General features: G+C 43.6%; 1 protein-coding gene across 2 annotated transcripts in view; it reads left to right on the forward strand.

Moving 5' to 3' along the window:
- Positions 1 to 25,652, forward strand: part of LATS2 (large tumor suppressor kinase 2) — a 75,726-nt gene that overhangs the window by 10,709 nt on the left and 39,365 nt on the right. For both annotated transcript variants that reach the window (XM_068266956.1, XM_068266957.1), the window contains one exon: positions 7,906 to 8,428. In XM_068266956.1, coding sequence (XP_068123057.1) covers positions 8,075 to 8,428 — 354 coding nt within the window. In that variant the 5' untranslated portion in view covers positions 7,906 to 8,074. The remainder of the gene's footprint in view (positions 1 to 7,905; positions 8,429 to 25,652) is intronic.

Here is a 25,652-nt window from a genome sequence, read left to right on the forward strand (position 1 = left end):
ATGTATTTTTTTTAATTGTAAATTTTTGAATTTTTTTTTAATTACAAAAAAAAAAAAAATGGGGAGTGTGGGAGGTAATGAGTTAATTTTGTGTGTAAAAGTCATTTATTTGTATGTGAAAAATGTGTAGGGTGTAGTTTACTATTTGGCCACAAGATGGCCACAGTAACTTTTTGCTTTATTGCGACCTCCAAGCCTCCTTCCGGAAGCTTGGAGGAAGAATAAGGAGGCTGGACACGTGAGTTTCTTCTCACAATGATCGCGCTGCCCATAGGAGAGCAGCGGGTCATTGTGGGGCTTAGATCAACGAACGGGAATGGATTTTCCCGTTCATTGATCTCCGGGCGAGCGGGCGGCGGCGGTTTTACTAGCGGCGGGCGGCGTGTTTACGAGCGGGAGCGCGGACAGCGTCGGGAACGCGGAAAGTACATGTTTCTCCGTCCCTGGTTTTTAAAGGATGGAAAAAGGGGCGGAGAAATACGTACGCGCGGGGGTAAAGTGGTTAAAGGAAAACTTGTGTTGTGTACTGTCTGATGGACCATATACAGGTGAGACTCGAAAAATAAGAAAAATAAGAATATCGTGCTAAAGTCCATTTATTTCCGTAACTCAACTTAAAAGGTGAAACTAATATATGAAATAGGTATCCTTTGCAGGTGTTTTGGATTAATTAGCTGATTAGAGTCAAACCCTTTAGCTGGCCATACACTGGCCCGATTTGCCGCCGTTTCGACAGCAGATTCGATCACTGGGATCGATCCATTTCGTCCGATCGCTCCGTGCGGAAAATTACCGTCGATCTCCCGCGGGTAGGGAGCGCGTCGCTAGCGGCGTTCGAGTACCCGACGACCGACGCAATAGAGCCGCATACATTACCTGCTCCGCCGGCACGACTACCCCCGGTCACCGCTGCTCCGTGTCCGCGCTGGTCTCCGGCATGCTTCAGTTCCTCCTGCCCGGCAGGAAGTTTAAACAGTAGAGGGCGCTCTACTGTTTAAACTTCCTGCCGCGCAGGAAGAAGTAAAGCATGCTGGACCTGGAGACCAGAGCGGAGAAGACAGCGGAGACCTGGGGACTGGAGTCGCGCCGGCGGAGCAGGTAATGTATGTGGGCGGGGGGAGCGGCGGCAGCACCACCACCACAACAGATTGTGAACAGTTTCAGGCTGAAATCGGTTCACAATCTGTTTGCAGTAAAGGTAGCCATACGATCCCTCTCTAATCAGATTCGATCAGAGAGGGATCTATCTGTAGGTCGAATCTGATGGCAAATCGACCAGTGTATGGCTACCTTTTGAGCCTACAATATTGAACATTTTCACAATATTCTAATGGGCTGAGATTTTGATTTGGGGGTTTTCAAGCCATAATCCTCAAAATGATCACAAATAAACGCTTGAAATATCTCTTTTGCACAATATTCAAATTTTTCCGCGTTTCGCTTGTAGATGAGATAAGATCTGTCGCCTTTTCCGTTGGTGTCCATTGCGGTAAATGCTTCGTTACTGGGCCTGGTGTGAACCTAGATTTTCGGTTGAAGCATCAATCATTTCAGCCAAGGAGTTCCTAAACTTTTTATGAAGTTTTGCTGTCCCTATTTATTTTGCAGTTTGGCGCTGTCAGAAATAATTCATAACTCTGACTGGTAAAACTGCTAGCGGCCGCAAGGTTAGCAGGAAGGGCATGCAGCCATTTTTTTTCCTTTAGTTCTATGAAAGGATTTAGCAAATCACATGGTAATTTGCAAATTAAAGGCTTTTAATACAAAAAAATGTTTTATTCCACACATGCAGCAGAATTTTCGTTGAAAAAATGAACATGCTGCATGACTCACAGCAATAAGACTTTAATCACATATCTATTAGGAGCGTGGCGATCCCAGGACAACCACAGCTATGCAGACTGCGCCTGACCCTCTGGAGCCCGCGGAGCGGATTAAGAATAGCCTAATGCCTGGATTGCGCTGGATGTTTAGCACTACAGAATACAAACTGTTTATGTAGCCATACATCTAGCGATGATGGGCAGAAGCAACCAAGAGACAAATCTCTCTCAGATTGAATCTGATTAGAGAGAGATCTGTTGGCTGCCCATACACCCCAGTCCAATTCCTGATTGATTTCAAGTCAAATGTGCCCGGTGCACTATACTTTACCTGTTTGTGTCCGCCGCTAACTCGTCCTCTGTCCATACACACACCCCACGTGGTTGCCAGGGTAACATGGGTACGTGAGTGATGTCACACGCTCCCACGTGTACGCCAGCTTTTTCTCAAAGTCAGCAGCTCCATTCTGCTGAAAAAGTCGCCCTGTGTAATACAATGTAACTATGGAAAGATGGATATCATTTTAAAGCTCTCTTTCTCCTCTTTCTGGCGACACCTAAATCGTCGCCCTACGCCTTTTAGTTTTATCTATTTTCGCGATCAAAATCGCGGCCGCGACAATTTCAATCGCGAAAATAGCGAAAACTAAAAGGCGTAGGGCGGCGGTTTATATATCATTGGAAAGAGGAGAAAGAGAGCTTTAAAATGATATGCATCTTTCCATAGTTTCTGCACTGCTCGGAGTCCCTTTAATCTCCTCACCTGTCTATACAGTGGTTGCCTGGTGGTAACCCTGGTGTGTGAGTATACATTTTACTCTTTTTCTTTACTCTAATTGTCTCGACCTACTACACTATATTGGGCTCTCGGTTCTCTTTTTACATATGTTTTCTCTCTAGAGATGGTCAGTGAGATGCTAATCATTTTGCGTTCATGCAGATTTTATGTTAAATTTATGCAAAAGTATGCAATTTGAGCTACAACCAGTCAAAATCATCAGCTGCTCCGTTTTGATTGATCCAATACCAAGCTGCATGAATTTGCATAAAATTAACACAAAAGTGACATCAGGGCGAAGTTATTAAGCTTCTCACTGACCATCATTTTTTTTTCTGTATGCTGCACTATCTGTGTGGGGGGTGTTATCCAGTTTACATCATATTCCTGGCCAGATGTGCATTTTAACCTGTTTCAATGACCCTTTAAAATGCCTGTGAAATGCCTTGTATGGAGGTAATTGGAAGAAGATGTGCCTGAGGCTTATCTGCCTTGTTCTGAGGCGCTGGGCTTTCAGCAGCATACGTTCTTCATACTTCATATCCAAACATCAATTAAGATGCTTCCTGGCAGGGGAGGCCTCTGCTCCAGTATGGGTTTTGGAACTTCTTTACTGTTTACCATAAACAAGAAAAATACTTCAGGGACACAGAAAGACTTGTGCTTTATACAGGGCTGTGAAGTCAGAGTCGAGGAATCAGAGCAATTTTGGATATCTGGAGTCACAGTTGGCGGTTTCATAAGCTTTGGAGTCAGATGGTTTTTGTACCAACCCCACAGCCCTGGTAAGTATTAGACGTCGGAGACGGAACCCTTTTGGGTACCTGGGGTGAGAGTCTGTGGTTTCATAAACTGAGGAGTCTCCACAGTTAGAAGGTAATAAGCATGAAAAAGAGGCCTGATTTTCTAAACTTCTCCCAGACTGGAGACCACAGTCGAAACAATGGCCGGCCAGCTCCTCCTCCCTCCCACCTTGCAGAGTAGGGAGCAATATAATATTTAACTGCTTCAGCGCCGCAACGGTCTCTTTACTCTCTCTATGCTGCCATCCTCCAGCTCTCAATGCTTGTCATGTGATCAGGAGTCAAGTATGCACCATAGAGTGAGTGGCTACCAGGAGGAAGAGGAGATCTTCGCACTATGCTGCCCTCCTCCCGCTCTCAATGCATGTCATGTGATCAGGTGTTACGTACACACCATAGAGTGAGTGGCTACCTGGGACTCTCTTTGACATTAGGGCTGCGCTCCTCTCCTGGCATGAGCTGCACCACTGCAAGCACAGTCACACCTGCACAGTAGCGCGGAGCCACTCCCACAGGCGCAGTATAGTCACAGTCTTGCCTGAGGAGCAGCATGACCCTGGTACCGACAAGCCCTTATCAGTAATCTTCTGGGGGTTCACGCTTGGCAACAGTGGACCACAGGACAGCGTGGGAAGCCTCTATTGGATCCAGAGGCTTCTCTCTTCTTACGTAAGTATCTGTTTTCGTACCCGAGGTTTGCTTTCGGTTCACTTTAAATGCCTGACATCTGCCTGCATCTTATGCACCCACAAATATTCACTGTTACCCTAAGGCAAGTGTACCAGTTGGCATTTACGTGTGTTCTTGCCAAAATCCAACAGGTCTGTACACTCCTCAATAGACAAAGTGGCAGGTGACATTTGTTGAGGCATTTTGCCCTTTGCCGTTCTGTTTATGCCTTGACTAGGGGGACCCGGCGTGGCCCCAAAATGTTTGTTGGGTTGCTGAATAGACATCTGGCGCTTTATGTAAATTTAACAACTTTGTCTACTGAGGAGTGTGCAGCAAACACTTCCAATCCAGCGCAGGAGACTTGTGCGCAGCAGGTGCCACCATAGATCGTAATAGGAATTACGACTATAGCGGCGCATTGGGAGTAACTTTGGCGTCGTCAGAAGACGGAGCTGAAGTTACTTATAAAACACTATAATTCGGCCTCCAGCAATAGCTGGAAGCCGAATTATTTCATTCCCCACCATCCATGGCGACCTGGAGGGGGAATAGTATTTAACGTCGCCGGGAACTTGTGCAGGAGCAGGATAAGCCATACCGGCTGTATCCTGCGCCCAAGTCTCCCGGCGGCGATTCCTCACGTACGCCTTTGCCATTCTGTTTATGCCTTGACTAAGGGGCCCGACGTGGCCCCAAAATGTTTGTTGGTTTGCTGAATAGACATCTGGCGCTTTATGTGAATTAACAACTTTGTGTACTGAGGAGTGTGCAGACCTCTTGGATTATGATTTGACTGCTTTACTGGTCCAGCACCTGACAATTCTGCATGGTGTGTGACTTTTAGTATGTATCTTTTTTTATATGTCTTACACTTCCTTGACTTTAGAGTAATTATAGCATTGTTGGGGTGTAAAATGCAGGCACTTTTTTATTGAAAAGGATGCTGGGTCTGTTACATTTATATTGCTATAGTGTTATCTTTGTACAGGAAACACTGGTTTGTCTCCGTGCCACAGCTTGTGGGATGTTAGAATGTCACTTGTTTGTTTTTTTGTTTAACTGGCATAAATCTCTCTGGGGATTTCCCCAAGTATTTATGTTTATTTCCCCAGAGAAGCTCATCATATAGAGAAATTGCCCCATTTTAAAGCCCAACTACTGTATACTCAAAATAGAAGTTGTTAAATTCTGAAAGCAATACATTTATTTACCCATCTGGATGTTCAACCTGTTATAATGGACTGTGTATAACTTGTTTTTTATGCTTCTGAATAATTCTGAAGCTTTTTCATATAGTAAAAAAAATGTTTTGAAAGTGCTTATTTGTAGGGTAATACAGTATATAAGTAGTACTTTTTTGCACTACCTTGTCATATGATAGAGTCTGTGGTTTAGCAGTGCTTGCCTGCATAAGGCTGCATTCACACTAGCACTAAAAATGTCCCATGCAAAGCAAGATGATCTTTTAACATCAGTCCATTTGTAAAGGATCAGTTTGGTCTGTTTCAAAAAATGAAATGCAAATTTGGGTCCGGCATCATAATTGTGGATTGGGTGGATAAAGTGGAAGCCCATGGAATCACTGCTACCCAGGCTGGTCGCCCGCCATGCCCAGTTTGAAAAATACTCACCTGCCACTGTTAATTCGGGGCCTCTGTTGCTGCCACCACCATCTACTTGCGTCCCTGCACGGAAGAAACAGCTGTATACAGATCCGAGCCTCATCAGGCTCCAATTGATTTGCAATAGACCAATGGGAATCATCCTTCCCCAGGGACCATTCTCATTGGTTCACTGAGTAGTGGACTAAAGAAAATCCTTGGTGCTCAGAGAGGATTTCCATTGGTCTTTTGCAAACCAGTGGGAACGTGGATGTTTTTGATTGGGTTCTGACGGCTCTATACAGGTGTTTATAGCAGACAGGAGCCGCTCGATGGTGACATCGGTGGTGGAAGACCCAGATGGATGGCTTTAGGTACTGATCAGGTGGTGGCGGAATGGAACTGGAGGAAAAACGTATGCCATTGTAATAAAGTGATCCGTTTAAACAGAAAATGGATCAGTTTTTACAGGATCAGTTCTTTCGTCTGCTACAATGTGAACCGGCCCTGGCACAAGAGATTGGTTCAGGAAGCATTTATTCCAGGGATGTTGAGTCAGTACAAAAATCATCCAACTCCGACTTCTCAGTTTAGGAAATCACCGACTCCAGGTACCCAAAATTAGAACAATAATCCGAACATTTGTATAGTGCTTTTCTACTGTCGGACTCAAAGCGCTCAAGAGCTGCAGCCACTAAAGACGCACTCAAGAGGCCGCCCTGCAGCGTTATGGTGCCCATACACGATACAATAAAAACACACGATTTTCCCGTTTATTCGATGTAAATAATCGAATGAAAGTTGAAAATTATTTATTTTTTTTTCAGTCAAGAAATTTGAACGATTATCCCGTTTTCCCGAGAAAAATCTGATCGGACATGCTGGAAAAATCTTTATATTCGATCCAACGGAATAATCAAACTAACTTATCTAATCGAAAAAAAATTAAAAATTGTACCATGTTTGGCCACCTTTAGGGAGTCTACCTTGAACTCCTTACGGAATAGGTACTGACCCTAGCCAGGATTTGAACCCTGGTCACCCATGTCACAGGCGGTGCCCTTAACTGACTCCTCTACTCCTTTGTCTAATTTGTACCAGGGCTGGGGAGTTGGTACAAAAATCATCCCACTCTGACTCCTCAGTTTATTGAAACCACTGACTCCGACTCCAGGTACCCAAAATAGCTTCAACTCCGTAACTCCCGACTCCACAGCCCTGGTTTATTCCCAGTCTGTGCATAGTACTGACGTCATAGGATTTTGTCTGTCAGGACCTGACCTAGTGTACTGAAAATGAAGCAATGTATTGCTCCGTGGGTTGCCCAAGTCAGCAGTGTTTAATGACTTATGGGTTACCTCAATGGCAATAAAGCCTCAGTGCCAGTGGGAGGTCCTTGCCCGACACACACACATACACACACACACACACACACACACACACACGTGCAAATTTAATAAAGATACAAACTGTGGGGTGCAGCATAAAGACTGTGCCTATACATATATACAGTGTTAGCATCTGACACTAGCACTGTATACAGACTTTATGATCACTCTTACTACCTCAGCAATTTTTCCCTTCTATGAAGGTTATGTTATTGGTTCAGCTGCATTGAGGTGCATAGCAGTAGGCAAACTATTGTGACCTATGCGTTATTGAAATTTAGTGCACCCATTTGTATTTGCTGGTTTTGAGTGGGACTATCCCTCAACACACGACTGACCTCTCTCCTGCAGTAGAATTAGCTACACCCCGCACAGTTTTTATCTTTAATAAATCTGTTGCTGCTGTGTGTGTGTGTGTGTTGGGGGGGGGGGGGGGGTAAGCAAGGACCTCCCATTTGCACTGAGGCTTTTTTGCCATTGAGGTAACCCATAAGTCGTTAAACACTGCTGACTTGGGTAACCCACGGAGCAATACATTGCTTCATTTTCAGTACACTAGTTCAGGTCCTGATGGACAAAATCTTATGAATATTATTACCTGTACTGCCAATTCGGGTTTGTTTGTAGTTCATAGTTCTGACGTACAAGGAAAGTCTGGTAATTGATGTGCTGGGAGAGCCACTGGAAGGAGTGTAAGTGTGAAAATAGATGAATATTTATGCAGGATTAATTGCTGTAAGCTTAGTCACAAGTTACCTTTGAGTCATGTTGTATATATTCACTATATGTAAAGTCTCTGCACGCAGCTCATTATTATTCAGATGTATGTGTGTCTTGCAGGTTGAGAATGTGGCTCTCCTCCTCCTTTGGATGGTATAGGAGCTATCATTTCATCAGTCCTGATCCCGTTCCCAGGACTCTTTGCGATGGATAAACCTAACTGAACATCCTCTGGTCTCGTGGCTGGATAGAACAGCTTGTATGCTGAGCATATTAAACTGGATTAACCATGAGGCCAAAAACTTTCCCTGCCACCACCTATTCCGGAAACAGCAGGCAGAGACTGCAAGAGATTCGGGAAGGCTTGAAGCAGCCGTCCAAGCCACCTGCACCAGGCGTATCGGTTGGACCCAGCAATGACTCCGCCCTGGACTCAAAGGCAATGCATGGCAAAGACGCCACAAGACAGCAGCAGCAGCAGCAACAACAGATGCGGCAACCAGCCAAGTTCGCACCTTACCAGAAGGCCTTACGGGAGATCCGATACTCCTTGCTGCCCTTCGCCAATGAGTCTGGAAACATGGCTCCTGTAGAGGTGAACCGCCAAATGCTGCAGGACCTGGTGAAGGTGGGCTGTGATCAGGTAAGTTGCAATACAAATATGGAGATGTTCATCCTCTTATCCTGGTTTGCTTATAAATGTAACTATTCACCTAAGAAGAGAGAAGCCTCTGGATCCTACAGAGGCTTCTCACGCCGTCCTCTGTTGCAGAGCACGGACCCCCTGAAGATTACCAACAAAGGTTTGTTGGTAATCACATTGAGGCTGCTTTCCTCTACAAGTATGAGTGCTGCCGTTCTCGTAAGCTGGAGACGCTTGTGCACGAGCGACTCTGTGCTACTATGTAGGTGCAGCCAGGCATGTGCTAGAAGATGAATGCGGCACCAGTGTTGAGCATCGCGGCGAAAGGCACGGGCAAGGAGGACAGCATGGGAAGCCCTTTAGAATCCAGAGGCTTCCCTTTTCCTTTGGTATTTACTTTTTTAACTTTCTGATGCTGCAGGTTCTCTTTAAAGTACATCTGGTGTGGGAGGAATTTGGAGGCTGCCGTATTTATTTTTCTTTTAAACAATGCTAGTTGCCTGGCTGTCCTGCTGATCCTCGGCCTCTAATACTTTAAGCCATAGACCCTGAATAAGCATGCAGATTAGATGTTTCTCACTGGATAAAAGTTGCATGCTTGTTTCAGGTGTGTGATCCTGATATGACTGTAGGCAAACAGATCAGCAGGACTGCAAGGCAACTGGTGTTTAAAAGGAGATAAATATGGCAGCCTCCATATCCCTCTTGCTTTAGGTGTACTTAAAGAGAACCCAGGGCGTCAAACATAGAAAAGAAATTATTTACCTAAGGAGAGGAAAGCCTCTAACAAATGAATTAATGCAACAACCAAATTGATTTCAAGCAGCTACCTACTCGAAATTTGAAACCTTAATTAGAGCGGGTGAGGGAGGGTTAACTTACCCATGCTGCCATCAGCTTCAATGCGTTCCACGTCGCGTTCTAAGTCACATCACTGCCACGCTTCTTCCTTGAACTCGAAAGAAGGAAGAGTGGTAGTGACGCGAAAGTGACATGGGACGCGATGTAGGACGCGCATTAAAGCTGATGACAACATGGGCAAGCTAATCCTCCTTCACCCACCCCCTCAGGTGCTCTAATTAACGATTCAATTTCGAGGGATTTCGAGTAGGTAGCTACTCTAAACCAGTTCGAAGGTCATCACTGCTAACAACTAATGCTAGGTGCACACAATACAATTTTCTGACAGATTAACTGTCAGATCGACTATTTCCAACAGGTCCGATCTGATTTCCGATTGATTTTCCATAGAAGCGAATGGAAAATCGATCAGAAATCAGATCAGACCTGTTGGAAATAATCGATCTGACAGTAAATCTGTCATAAAATTGTATTGTGTGTACCAGGCATAACTTTCCACGTTCTGTTTGGTGTTAAAAATAAAACTTTGTCTGGAGTTGAACATTGCTAACATGGTCAAGAATTTGGAGTTGGTTCCGTCTGCCTCCCATGGAGCTCTGGCTCTGGCTCCCTTTTGAGAGATTTTTATCTCTTCTTTTGGATTTTGCTGGTAACTTGAATGAAGTTCACACTTTTCCTGTGATTTCGTATTTAATGTAATTTACATAAAATAACACACCTTACCATCCAACACAATATTTTTTTTTATATGAACACTTTGAGTGAAGTGAAGTGAATGGATACTTCTGAGCTCTCAGAAACTTATGTCACGTGCATGTTCAATATTTGTATCATCGTTTGTATTTCTTCAGATGTTTTCAATAAAGTTTTTTAAGTTAAGAAATAAAAATAGCTGGTACTCAGTTTGCAGCTATTACAAAAATTGGCAACAATTGCCAGTTGTCCCTCCTGAACTAGACAAAAGCACTGTTCACCATCCTTCCCATACTAACTGATGGGAAGGGCTTCAGTTGTTACCTCATTGAAACTTGCTGGTGTGATGTCAGTTCTGGTATGGGATGGACGTGTGTAGAGACCACTCTTATGGCAGCGCCCAACAGGGGGAAATAGGCCGTTGCCCCTGATCTTTTAATCACTGAGTCTTAGGGTTTTCTATTAGAGATGGTCAAGGAGATGAAGAAAATTCCATCTTTTTTTCATGCAACTTGGAATTGGACCAATCAAATACAGCAGCAAATTCATTTAATCGCCCATTAATCAACAGATCAATTTCCTGCTTGCCAAATCATGCCTTAAAAAGACACTGAAGCGAAAAAAATGATGATATAATGAATTGGTTGTGTAGTACGGATAATTACTAGAACATTAGTAGCAAAGAAAATATTCTCTAATTTTTATTTTCAGTTATATAGTGTTTTTTTTTTATAACATTGCATCGTTCTCTAATATTTGCAGTTTACACACAACTCAGCATTCTAAATGATTTTACAGAGCAGGCAAGTGAACTGTCCTCTGCAGAGAAAAAGAAAATAGTCACAGACAGTAGAGATAACAAGCTTCTGAAGACAGAGCTTTTTGCGACTTTGAAAGTCGTGGAGCTCAGTGGCTCTTTTGCATAGATAACTGGAGTTTTATTAACTCTTCCTGTACTGGAAACCATATTATACTCATGCCTCTGCTCCTAATGTTTTATTTCTTAGCTGTACTACACATACAAATCATTCTATCCTATTTTCTTTTTCACTTCAGTGTCTCTTTAAATGAGGAAAGCACTACTATCTTGCGTCTTATGCCTGGTACACACTATGCAATTTCCCATCAGATAGATGGGTCGAATCGATTATTTCTGACAGGCCCAATTTTATTTCTGATTTTTTTTTTTTTTTTTTATCCATTTTCTGATCGCTTCTATAAATAATTGATCTGAAATGAAATCAGACCTGTCGGAAATAATCGTTTCGACCCGTCTGATGGAAAATTGCATAGTGAGTAGCAGACATATTATGTCTAAATACTCCTCACTCTGTATCTGCTAATGATAATGTCACCAATCATTTGTATCTGACTAGACATGCAGCCTAACCAGCTATGATAATGACCTTGTGTTAAGTTTCATACTGCTGTCCATATAAAGATGTTTATCTCTTGGCACTTTCAGTTTGCTGATCTTCATGTGTCTTACCTCACAGATCTATAATAATGGTAATGATGACAATAACTTTTCATTACTAACTTTGATTAACCTCTCGAAGACAAGAGCAAGTTGAGAATTTTAGGATTTTATCAGTTAACCACTTGAGGACCGCAGTGTTAAACCCCCCTAAAGACCAGGCCATTTTTTTACTTCATTGACCACTGCAGCTATAAAGCCTCGCTTCAGGGTCACACAGCTCAGCACACAAGTGATCCCCCCCTTTCCTCCCCACCAACAGAGCTTCCCCACAGTGTTTATCTTATTTTTTTTACTAATATTTACATTATTTTTTTTACTAATAAATTTTGATATATATATATATATATATATATATATATATATATATATATATATATAATATATATTATTTTTTTTATTTTTTTTTCTAAAATACCTCCTTCTGCCCAGCCAGCCAATCACGGCGATCGGCTGTCATAGGCTTCAGCCCATGAGAACCGATTGCTCTCCCGTGTCCCAGGGGGACAGGCGTGTCACACGGCTGTCCCGAGTTCAGCACTGCTGTACATTGCAGAGCTGTACATGCTAATTAGATGGCTGAGAGACTGAAGGCGGAGCTCCGCATACCAAGCGGAGATGCACGCGCAGCAACGCGCGCGATCTCCTGCACAAAGCAGCTCCAGGACCTGATGCCAATTGGCGTTAGGCGGTCCTGGGGCTGCCCCCGCGGTCATGCCCATTGGCGTGGCGTGGTCTTTAAGTAGTTAAGCACAGTGGAGTGGGGCTTAATACATGTGTGGTAAAGTATGTGTATGTATGTATGTATGTGTGTGTATATATATATATATATATATATATATATATATATATATATATATATATATTCCTTATGCCTTCTTAATGGGGCTGTAGTTGAGATAAGTAGCAATAATAGTCACATATCAAGTATCAAAATGGTCCTCTGGGTAAATGGTCCTCTGGGTATCGGTTACAAACTCAGCCTAGATAATGGCACATAGGCTTTGAGTTAATGCTCTCCAACAGTTAAAAAGATGCTAATCTACTGTTAAGCTGTTATGATAGAATAGAATAAATCACAGTGGGTCCTTGTTGATACCGTGACCTATCTACGTATCTAGAAGCAGGAGCTCAGAATGGGCCCATGTCACAGGGTAATGGTTTCCAATAAAACTCTTGCTGACTGAATTCTAAATTTCTCTACTGTCAGCTTCCAGAGAGTGTATAAATATATAGTCACTGGATTGCACAGATTCCCTGCCAAAGATAAATCAGCCTCTCTTGTAGCCAGGCTAATCCTCTGCATTCCTGACAGCAGTGTATTTCAAGCCTGAGGTATTGACACTTGTCTTGAAGCTGGACCCAGAGTGGATGGGCCGCTCTCTCGCTAAGCTGCTCTGCACCTAGCAGATCTCCTCGCGTGCATTACATGGTGGTCTAGGAATTCAAGTATTGGCTTATCTTTATTTTTATTGATTGCATTCCACGATGCCTTTGATCCTGGTGTCATGGGTTGCATTTTTCGAGGTTTTTCACATGGTCAGAGTCTCCAAGTGCATCTCATAGTTAATTAGTAAACTCCAAGGCTGTCTGGGATAAGTGGAACGTCTGCACTTTTGTGTAGCCCAAACTTTGAACGGTCGCGTAGCAGTCGGGCGAGGGCCGCGCTCACAAGATCTGTGGCAAGACTAGATGGCAGCAGGGAGGGTGTAACGCTAAGTCACAGAGCTCCAAACTTTGATAGTTTGTGAGCCCAAAATAAATAGAGTAAGCAGTGGTAGACCACACTAAGTACTACGTTTTAATAATGATGCTATGTGTTTGAATGAAATGCTACAAAGTAACGCCTTATTTTCATAAGGAACAGATGATGCTAACATTTATTTAGCACTCTTCCCCTGTTGGGCTTGAAAGCTGCAGCTACTTGGTGCTCAGTAGGCCACCCTGGAGCATAAGCAAGTCTTGCCCAAGAACCCAATTCTGGTTAGATCCTGGCTTCAGCCAAGATTCAAAGCCTGGTCTTCTGTGTAAAAGGTGGCGCCCTTAACCAGTGTCCAACCACTCCATAGCAGATGTGTTGAGAGGGACTTCATCAACAGTAGCTGACCGCTACAGGTTCTGTCTAGTCCTCTAATGGCTCCATCAGGTAGTTTTTGTTGACTGCGTATTAAAGGATTAGGCCACCTGAGCCACAACATTTGGTAACCTGAAGTCTGAGAGTCTGATAATTTTGAAATTGTTCTCCATTTTTTCCATCCTGCTTGAAGCCACACATTGTGTGCCATGCTTTCATTCCCCCCCCCCCCCCCACCCCCCACCCCCCAAAGCAGCAGAATGCACTACTAGCCTCTGGGCTAGCGACCTGTCCATACAGAGCTCCGAATTGCCCGCCCAAGGAGTCGAGTCCCAATCCATGTGGGCTACAGTAAAGGTGATTGTGTACACACTTTTAGACAAGATAGTAGTATCAGAGTGGACTTGAATTGTATTCATGTCCAGAAGTGTGGTAGTCTGGGTCACACCCTCTGACATAAACCACTGTGGAAGCTATAGTTTGCTGTTTTTGTGGTTGAAACACACTACTTACCTTTAGTGCTGGAAAAGGGTACATGAAAGAGGACTTCAGGGGTCATGTGACCATAGCTTCATGGCCTAGTTACAGGTATGTAAAAGTTCAAAGGGTCATAACTAATGTCTCTATGCAGACTTGCACAGTGCGATGTGACTCGGCATGACGGAAATACCCAAATTGCCACAATCTCGTCTGCAGTGCGTTACTACATGATTATGCAGCAATGGAAGTCGATGAGGGATGCAGGCAGTATACATGATGGGAGGGCATTGCGGCGTGCATGCGCGGATTGACAGGAATCCCAGTCACTTACTTCCTGCCCAGCAGGGAGCATGTCACTACCTGGGGGCGGGCCTATGCATATGACCCTGTTGCCGCACCAATGTGCCAAGTTATATGAAGCCTTATTGGTGCGGTGCAATGCGCACACCGCACTCTTGCAGTGTAAAAGCGGCCTCAAGTATATACGTAAAAACACTTTTTCTTGTATTCTTGTGCTTAAACTTTTAATTTTACTTTTCAGTGTGCATTTAGAATCGCACCACCCATCGGAAATTAGAACTGAATTGCTTGTGGAATTTGGAGTGTTCTATGAATAAGTGTGGAAAAGAGCTTATGACAAAAGTTTCAGCAATGCATGCAGCGTCACAGGAAGCCCAATCACAATAGTATGAGGGTGGACCAGTTCCTCTGCAAGATTCTCTCTGTGTAAAAACCCCTTCATTTCAGGAGCCTCTTGCCATTCACTGAACATTCCAAACTGCGGATCGTGTCGGTCTGCATTCTTTCGACTAGAATATTGTCTGCTGTATACAGTGTGCAATAACTGGTCAGACAGACAGTGCTGCTAATGCAGATAGAAACACAGACACATCAGCAGAGGGAATTTAGGAGTCAGTGAGTTAAAACAACAAGACAGCAGGAAGTTTTTAGTGGAATTTCATCCAGTTGCCCTTAAAGGTATATGCCAACCAGATCCAACAATTGAACACCGCAAATTCTGATAGCAGTCAGGTTGATTAGTAGTGTATATACAACAACAATAAATTACATTTGTAAAGCGCTTTCTGCTGTAGGATTCAAAATGCATAAGCATGGCATAGACCAGTAATTGGTTGAATTCTATAAGTCTGCATCTCTGGATTTAAATAACTCCAGGGATGAGGCTGTCTTTACTGGGAGTGATCAGGAATTCTAAAGGGTAGGGGCAGCATGACAGAAAGCTCTGGCTCCAAAGGTTTTGAGGTGCTCTCTGGGAGTGAGCAAGTTTATGGAACCTGCTGATCTGAGGTTGTGAGAGGTGTGGTGCAGTTTCAGCAAGTCCTTCATGTATCTTGGGCCCAAGTTGTATAGGGATTTGAATGTCAAAAGTCCAATCTTGAAGCCTTTTGTCTATTTTACAGGTAGCCAGTGCAGTGAGCGAAGAATCGGTGTAATGTGACAGTGGCGAGGCTGGTTTGTTAGCAATCTGACAACAGCATTCTGTAGTAATTGCAGTTGGTACAGGGCCTTGTTTGGGGGTACCTGCATAGAGGGCATTGCAGTAGTACAGCTGTGATGTGATGAAGGCCATAGATGTGATGAAGGCCATAATATAATATCCAAGTGATGGAGGAAATACCTTTTTTTTATGAGTCAAGTGTGCTTGTGGTTTCTCTAGCCTCCTTTCCCTTTGTAGATTTAGTTGAGGTGACTCAAGAGTGAGCATATGACTACCAAAGTAGAAGGAGCAATAGAGGCCAGACTTTTCATCCCAGCAGTATGCTGTGTACACAAGCCGGAATGAAGTCCGCTGTGGTGAAAGATAATGACCACTTCGATCATGAGTGACTCCGGTGTGTGTACAGCAGCCCCTAGATGTCTGCTAAAGATCCTGTCTAGCGATCCCTGATGCCTGAGCGCTGCCTGATCGCATTGTGGATTTAGATTTGAAGTGACATATTGCCCATCAGGCTCACGGTGAACCAGAACTCCTAAGAGTGTGTAAGGGGCTAAAATAGACCAAAAAGTCTCCTTACTAAAATGCTTTGCAAAACAGAAGTTTGTCTTCTTAAAACAGACGGTATTAGCGATTGTTCAAGTTGGAGTGAGCTCTGAGGTACCCCACAATGCATCACTGCTGAATATGCAAATCACAAAGAGATGATTGGCATATTCAGCAGTGATGCATTATGGGACACCTCAAAGCTCACTTCAACCTGAATAATCTCAAATACCTCCTGCTTTAAAGGGAACCTGAAGCGAGTCAAATTATTTAAAATAAACACGTGATGTAGCTGCAAATAAATATTACATACTAACCTCACCATCAGTTCCTCTCAGAGGCTCACATTTTCTTCTTACAGTGATCCCTTCCAGTTCTGACAAGATTTTGTCAGAACTGAAAAATACCAGTTGCTGTCAGTTATATATCAGCAGCTGTCAGTTACAACTGAATGTGCAAGGCAATGTCCATGTTTCCCTAAGGCTCAAGTGGGTGATATTACAGTTTAACAGTGTGCTGACCAGGAAGCTGTTATGGGGTAATGGCCATTTTTAAAATGGAGGACGGAGAATTCCATTGATCACAGTGGAAAAACAGGACACAGGAGAGGAGAAAGAGATTGAGGAGTAGACTACACAGGAGGTAAGTATGACCTGTGTATGGTTATTTTGACTTTTTATGTTCAGTTCAGGTTCTCTTTAATAAGGCTAAGAAAGTGAACGATGTTGCTGCGCCTTTTCTGTGCTCTTCTTATGGAGCGAGATGGGAGTGAAGGAATTAAGGAGATGCCACATTCCACTGCAGAGGCTCTGGTGAAGTGTGGTCCTGGGTTGGGGGGGTTTCAGCCTGAATTTCCTCAGCAGCTTCTTCAGCCTTTAGCTGTGAGAGGAAATGTGTCAGGCTAATTACCAGCATACCAGGCTTTTTCCAAGGGGGGCGTTGTCTCTTCCTTCACTTTGAATTGGCTCGCCAGAACAAAGCATGCAGAGCAAATTATAACTGTCTACAATCATAATTAAAACAGAAAGGGAATTTTTGGGAATGTTTGGTTCTATGTGTAGTTCTGGTGAAAGCACAATAAAAAAAAAATATCATACTTGTCTCCCCTGGTCTCCCCTGACATCAGATTGGGGTGTACTTTTCACCAGGGAGAGCCAGAAATAAGCTATAGCAAGGAGGTGATAGTAAAACCTCCATTTAGGGCCTTTATTCACACATTTTTGTGTGTATTCTGTTTAAGTGGAACTCCACCTAAATTGTTATTCTTGCTTTATATAAAATGGAGAAGGGTTAAAGGGAATCTGAAGTGAAAATAAACTTATGATAAAATGAATTGTATGTGTAGAACAGCAAAGAAACAGAACATTAGTAGCAAAGATATGAGGCTCATATTGTTTCCAGTACAGGAAGAGTTAAAGAGGACCCCCAGAGTAAATTCTGAAATCTGGCAGCCTGCAAGTAAAACAAAGTTATATTTACTCGAGAAGCCTTGTCCCATGATGCCGTTCTGAAGTCCCTGCATCACCCGATTTCTGGCGCCTGGTCCTGCCTCCTCTCTCCCCAGAGAAAACCGCCAAGCTATTTACTGTAGTCTAATAGCTTGGCGTTTTTCTGTGCGGATAGAGAAGGCGGGGCCAGGTGCTGGAAGTTGGGTGATGCAGGGACTTCGGGACAGCATCGTGGGACAAGGCTTCTCGGGTAAATATAACTTTGTTTTACTTGCAGGCTGCCGGATTTTAGGATTTACTCTGGGGGTCCTCTTTAAGAAACTTCACTTGTAATCTATGCAAAAGATCTTCTCTGAGCTCTGACTAATTTAGTCGGCTACAGTGCTATTTTCTGAAGCACTTATACATCAAAGAAGCAGTAAAAGACAACTTCAGATAAGATTTTACTGCAGGGGTTCAAAGGGTCATTATTAGCTCTGCTCTGTTTCATAGTTTAAAATGCAGAGTGTAGTTTGTAAACTGCAAATATTAGAGAGACCGAAGCAATGTAATTAATTAAAAAACAAAACTATATAACTAAAAAAAAAATATGAGACTCATTTCTTTGCTACTAATGTTCTATTAATTATCCATACTACACATAAAATTAATTCTATCATAAGGTGTTTTTTTTTTTTGCTTCAGTGTCACTTTAAAACTGTGTCAAGTTATCACTGCTGTCATTTTCCCCACTGAGGAGAGTGTTGTACTTCCTGTACAGATATGGGAAATTAGAGAGACCCTGTCCATAAAGAGGGGAAATCACACCTTCGAAAAATCAGCATCCGTACAACTGGTAGAATCTGGAACCCGATAGCAGCTCCTGGTGACGGGCTGTAACATTTAATAATTCATTCCACTTTGTTTCTCAGTTTCAGCTATAAAGTGAAGAAGGTGGGTGGGGGGAGGGGTGAAATCTACCCAACACGAGCAGAGGCAAGAATAGAAACCTTATATAAGTTGTAACAATATATAAGTTATTGATGAATTTCCAATTTAACAGATGAGAAATAAATGTGGGTTAAATCAGCACTATAACCTACCTTTCTCATTCCCAAGAGTTCCACCCCCTTACTATGGTAGAGGTGTCTCACCTTCTTACTACTTTAGCCCATTGGTCTGACTGTGGCCCAGAGGTCTGATGCCTCTGCTACTGTGGCCCAGAGGTCTGATGCCTCTGCTACGGTGGCCATGGAGTCTGCCTCTGCTATGGCCCAGACGCCTGGCGCTTGTGCTACTGTAGAAGTCTGACTCTCTTGCTGCTGCAGCCCAGAGTTCTGAGGCTTCTGCTGCTGTGGTCTAGAAGTCTGACCCCGATCCTGCTGTGGCCCAGAGTTTTGATGCCTTTGCTATTGTGGCCAAAGAGTCTGACTCTTTCGCTGCTGTGGCCCAGAGGTCTTTTGCCTCTGCTACTGTGGCCATGGAGGCTCTGTTGTAGCCCAGGCGACTGATGCTTAGGCTATTGTGGCCAAGGAGTCTGACTCCTCCGCTGCTGTGGCAGAGATCTGAGGCTTCTGCTACTGTGGTCAGGGAGTCTGACTCTCTTGCTGCCAGAGCTCTGGGCCACTTTAATTTTAAGTTCAATCCCATCTGCCAAAGCTGCATCCCCCATGTGGGTAAAATGGTATTGAGAGTCCATGTTTTGGTATAATGACTGTAAGAGGAGTATGTAAGGTTACATAAAGAATTTTATAGGCATACTTCGTGTGCTGCAACAGCTGTAATCGGTTCTCTCTGGTGTGAAAAGGGTAGACCTTTTTTCGCCAGTAAAGTATGAAAAAGTGCTTTTTTGTAAGAGCCTTGGTACAGCTGCAGTGGAAAGTTTTGCTATAACCCCTAACGATTTATGTTGCAGACATAACCAGCACTGTGCTCTAGTTTTTATTGAACAGCATACCACTCGCTCTACGCAGGTTAAGCCAACAGAGGTATCTTATTTTACGTCTTTTCTTTTAATGGGCACCTGAAACAAGGGAGGCCTTTCAGCGTTCCTTATTGTAGCCTGTATATCAATACATATATAAGAAGCAGCCAGTCCTGCCCTGCACAGGATTCTGCTTTGCGTCCAGGCTGTGTTTTCCTCCACCTGCAGGGAGTGTTGATTGCCAGATCCTGTATCCGGCTGGATTCTGCATGCGGCTGGGAATGTTCCATCTATTACATTGTAGAGTTTACAGCTCTGGCAAAGGTGGTTCATGGAAACATGTTGTGTACATGTATACACTGCCATAGAGTAAAACTACAGCAATCCTCGGGGAGCTGTGCTAAAGAAAACCTGTCACTCCCTTGACCAAATAGATAGGCTTTTTATTTCAATATTAGTAATACTGGTGATGAATATTAGTAATGAAGTAGTGAAGGGCTGTAACAATATTAGAAAAAGAACAAAAGAAAACAAACAGTTATGGACCTTTAAACATGAACAGTGACATCTATGTGCATATATGTAGTGATATCCGCTTATTATTTGTATTATTATTGTACACTGCTTGGCTGCTGTGGCTGCGTACTGTAATGGTTAAGGGCTCTGCCTTTAACACAGGAGACCAGGGTTCGAATCTCGGCTCTTCCTTTTCAATAAGCCAGTAACCTATTCAGTAGGTAGGAGACCTTGGGCAAGACTCCCTAAGGCGTGAAAATCTGTTGTTTTCCGCAGGTGCGTCTGCGTTAGGGTAATGCGTTTATACTGTGTTTTTGGTGCGTTTTGCGTGTTTTTTTTTTTTTTTTTTCCACAGATGTATTTTGCATGCGTGTTAATGCGTTTGTGGTTAGGTAATGTAAAACACATATGCGTTTTGTATGCATTTTTTTTTTATTTAGGCAAATCATTAGGAAGACAACAGGAAGCAGAAACACATCAGAGATCTTTACTTTGTAAAATGCACTAAAAAACGCATTGAATGAATACGTGCGTTACCATAGACTTTCATTATGTGCGTTTTGGCAGCCAGCCTGCATATTATGCAACACTACCAGCGTCTGCAGAACTCTTACTGTAAATCGCAAATGCAGCGCTGGTCCTTCTGCGTTCCATAGACTAACAGTGCTGCATAAAACGCAGCGTTTCCCGCTCCACAAGCGTTTCTGCCTTGTGTGCACCAGACCTAATACTGCTACTGCCTATAGAGCACACTCTTGTGGCTGCAGCTCTGGTGCTTGGAGTCATTATATAACGGTTCTGTGTCTTGTATTGATGTGCCTCCGGTGCAGTACAGCCACACTTGTTCATGGACAGGAACGTGGCCGCAGGGTCCCAGCACAGGATCGGTGGTCTCCAGAAGGACATGGGAAGCCATGAAGGAACCAGAGGCTTCCATCTACTAAGGCTAACATGGAACTGTCTGTTTAATGTTAAGGTTTGCTTTAAAGTATTAGAGGCAGAGCATCAGCACAGGCACCTGGCATTTTTTATTAGTGAATGAAAATGGTGGCCTCCGTATTCCTCTTGCTTCAGCTTCCCTTCTAAAGTGAACCTGAACTCAGAACTTCCTCTCTGCTCTAAAAGTTAAGCAAGAGCATAATAACCTTTAAAGAAAAACATTTCCTTGTTACAGCTCATAGAGTACCTACTGAGATTTTGCAGAGTGGATTCTTCCTGCTCTCCTGGGAGCACAGAAAGTGTTAACCTCCTGTACTTACACATTAACGCAGAATTCAACAGTGTTTTCAGACAACTGACAGCTCAAATTGCACTGGATCATTACACTGAGAAGAGAGAATTAGACAGGCTGTTCTATTTAAAGACACACAGGGTGGCTTCCTCTGTGTTTTCCTTGTCTCCTGTGCAAGGTTCAGGCCCGCTTGTGTGACAGCAATCTGCAGGCTAAGTGTCTGGACCATGCTTTAGTGGACTTGAGCTTTGAGGTGTTCCCAGCAGTAATGCACAGTAGCTCCCACTGCTTTACATTCTGTACGATGGTGTCCGATCCAGGAAAAGTGCAATGTAGTTATGTACCATCCATGTAACTCCATTTAAAGGTATCCATTGCGCACGTTTGGAGGTCCCTTTCTAAATAATTTCCCATCTTGCAAAGAGATCTCAACTTCTCTTTCTCAGACATACATATTTAAAGTGGACCTGAACTCTTGCACAGGACAGAATGAAAACCTAGAGAAGTGCCCCCCTGTATGTAATTAGAGAGTTTAGCCTGTCTAATCCCCCCTCATCCTTGCCTAATCACAACTGTAATTTGATCTCTCAGCTGTGTCAGCTGGCTGCCTTGGCAGAGCAGCTTATTTGTAAACACAGGATATTAACCCTATGCCTGCTTCCATGAAAGCAGGAAGTAGACACACAGCAGATTTATTGCAGGATTTGTCTCAGCTGTAACAAATAAATGTTTTTTTTTCTTTAATGGTTATTTTGCTATTGCTTATCTTTTAGAGCAGAGAGGAATTTCTAAGTTCAGGTCCGCTTTAATCCCACTGCAATCCTGGGAAAGAAGGGAATAAACTTTGAAAATGAGGTTCTTCTCAACCTTTGGCTTCCTACAGAGGATTTCAACAAAACTGTTGGCAAGTGGAGTGAAGCTGGCCCCAGAAGGTTTTGGGCAGAGTGTGAAATTTAAAGGAATAAGGAAAAAAATCCACGGATTGCCGGGAGGGAATTTGTTTTAGAGCTAAGAAAGACTGCATTTCATTATTATCCTGTAGAGAGTCTATAAGAAAAACCAGCTCCCTATGTTGCCAAGCAGTAATAAATATTATGTGCCAGGAGTCAAATGTTCTTCCTCAGAGAACAACCAAAGAAGAATGTGCAGCTTTCAGTTTGAATCTAGACACACAATAATGCCATACTAGCAGTGTGTTGATTTCCATGGGAAAATTTGGCACCTCCTTCAAGTTGACCCAACCAGATTTCAGATTTAGCTGATGGAATAGAACTCAACTGATGGGTTGAGATGCAAAAATATGAGCTGGCCGCAAGAAAACACAGCTAGATGTAAACAGTGCTGTCATAGTAGGGTGGAGGTAGGTGGGTTCTAGTTCTGAAAACTTGGTGCATTGGTATTAGCATATATGTATATTTTTGGGGATGTGCGCTAAGTAACTAAGAAGACATAACCTGTGCAGCGAATTACTTTTGCTGATTTTAAATCTGAAGAGAATAACAGAAAAGCAGTTTAACTTACCTGGGGCTTCTTGCAGCCCCCTGGAGTCATCCTGTGCCTGCGCCACCCTCCGAGACCCTCCAGCCAGCAGCGGTGACCCCCTCAAAGCTGGCCGGCCAAGCAACTCCTCGCCGCGTCCCTGTGCATGGCAGAATGCTCCCATGGGTTGGGGTCGCACATGCGCAGTAGCTTCCAATTGACCGGGACCGGCCACTTTTGAGGGGGTTGCCGCTGGTTGCTGGAGGGTCTTGGAAGGATGGTGGCGGTACAGGATGACTGCGGGAGCTGTAAGAAGCCCCAGGTAAGTTAACCTCCTCTTTTTTTTGCCTTAAAGGAAACCAGAGATTAAGATTAATAAAAGATTTATACATACCTGGGGCTTCCTCCAGCCCCATCCGCTCAGATCGCTCCCTCGCCGCTGTCCTCCACTGCCTGCAGCTTCGGTACCGGGTTTTGTTACTTCGGCCAATTGCTGCCAGTCTGCGCAAGAGGAAGTGCGCCATCTAGGTATCTTTTCAGCGGCCGCTGGAGAGATACGCAGATGGCTCACTTCCTCTTGCGCCACGGAAAGGAATGGAGGGAGCGATCCTTGCGGATGGGGCTGGAGGAAGCCCCAGGTATGTATAAATCTTTTATTAATTTTCAGCTCTGGTACACTTTAAGTATCCCTTGAAGTTTTACATTAGGTTGTTTGATTCCTTTAGATTAATTCACCAGGCCTGGCCTAATCTTTGTGTTACTGCACTCCTGTCTCCATTCATTAGTAGTGTGATTTAATTCAGGGCTGTGGAGTCGGAGTCGAGGCAATTTTGGGCATCTGGAGTCGGAGTTGGAGTCGTGGTTTCGTAAACTGAGGAGTCGGAGTCTGATGATTTTTGTACAAAATCCACAGCCCTGTTAAGTATTAGACTAGGGAGTCGGAGCCGTTTTGGGTACCCGGAGTCAGCGTCGTGATTTCATAAACCGAGGAGTCAGAGTTGGAGTCGGAAGATTTTTGTACCGACTCCACAGCCCTGATTTAATTTATATCTGTGTTGTTAAAACTACACAGTTCACCACTAGGACATAAAATAATGAATTGTCCCACCCACTGTCCTTCCTGAGGTGTAAATCCTCTGTTACCTGTGTCGTAATGGAATTGGTGATGTCAATACCTTCTGTTTGAGGAAGGCAGTGTTCTAAGTCTAGATTGGCTAATTACACTCTACAGTACAGTCTTAATTCAGATTTATTGCTCCCCCAGGACAGTCACTCCACTTGGAAGCAAGTCAAATGCCGACACAAAAATACCAGTTATTCACAGAGCCAGGATGCCAGGCCTGCATTTGGCACTTCTGATAGAAACTTGTATACACATCCTGTTCGGCACACTCCCAGGTGGGGGCACTTTTCTCCCAGAAGTAGCAGAACTTAAAAAGGAACTGTAGTGAAAATAATATAATTAATAAAATTGCTTATTTTTGTACAATATTCATTTATAGATTATTTAGTCAGTGTTTGCCCCAAATCTTTCCTCTGCCTGATTTACATTCTGAACTTTATCACTGGTGGTGACAACTTTATTCCTGCCAGATGATCTGTATGGAATGTTTGTTACTGAGAGATCTATACACAGAGGGAGCTACTGCTTGCTTGGCAGTTGGAAAAAGCCGTTTTTTCCCACAATGCAACAAGGTTCACAGACAGCAAACTGTCAGGACCTTGGTCGTGATATCACACTGTGGGAGGGGTTTCACCACAATATAGTGTGCTATAGCTTCTTTTCCACTATAGCACAGCGGAAATGTGCTCAACTCTGCAGTTTTTGTACTAGTAGGACACACAACGACACTTGAAGTGATGCAAACACGCATTCAGATGGCTTAGCCCTGCCATGCACAGCTAGGGATTCCGGTGCCTGCTACAGAAATCTGCAGCATGCTGTTTAGTTTCGCACCACAGTGTGATTCGGGCGGCAAACAATGGAAAGTATAGGCAGAGTTTTCCTGCCCCACTCGCCTGCAGGGAATTCAGCGCAGATTTGGGCCGCATTCGGTCCTAGTGGACACGGACCCTAATACTCAGAAATTAGTCATTGCCAATCAGCCGTACTGAATCTATAGGGGGCGGCAGTATTCTAGATCTTTCCGTACACAAATCCCCACATAGACCTTTGTCAGTCAGTGTTGAGCATTCTGGACTCTGTAACATCTGCCTCCTCACCTTTTCCCTCAGTGAGAACAATGTTTGCCATCTGATGAAGAATGAGGAACAAAGCATGATTGAAGTCACTGTTTATGTGCTCTGGGTTACGTAGGGGTGGTAATAGTAGCCATATTCCAGTAATTAAAATACTTGTATCACAAAATACTGTAAAAATGCTCTATGCTGCACTTTTCTGTATCTCTAGTGTGAAAACTATCATAGGATTACATAGTCAATGCTCTTTTTAAATAGCCGACGTTCAAAAAATCGCTGAAAAGTGTGAAACAGCCCTTAAAGAGGAACTTTAAAGTGGAATTGAATTCTTGAACAGGACAGAAGGAAAACCTAGAGAAATGCACCCTGTATGTATTTAGAGCGTTTAGCCTGTCTATTTCCCTCTCATTTGTGACTAATCACCACTGTAATTTGATCTCTCAGCTGTGTCACCTGGCTGCCTTGGCAAAGCAGCTAATTTGTAAACACAGGATGTTAACCCTATGTCTGCTTCTGTGAAAGCAGGGAGTAGACACGCAGCAGATTTATTGCAGGAGTTGTGTAGGCGGTAACAAAGAAATGTTTTTTATTTAAATGTTGTTATGCTGTTGCTTATCTTTTAGAGTCCTTAGTTCAGGTCCTTATTAACCAAGGATTGAACTTCATTCCAATCAGTAGTAGATGCCCCCTTTCCACGAGAAATCTGTACCTTTTCTTGAATAGGTCATCAGGAATTCTGTATGGATGATTTTGTGGTGAAACCCCTCTTACAGTGTGATGTCATGACCATGGTCCTGACAGTTTGCTGTCTGTGAACCTTGTTGCATTGTGGGAAATAACAAGCAAGCAGTATCTCCCTCA

The sequence above is a fragment of the Hyperolius riggenbachi genome, chromosome 2 (assembly GCF_040937935.1).
Source record: "Hyperolius riggenbachi isolate aHypRig1 chromosome 2, aHypRig1.pri, whole genome shotgun sequence".
NCBI lineage: Eukaryota > Metazoa > Chordata > Amphibia > Anura > Hyperoliidae > Hyperolius > Hyperolius riggenbachi.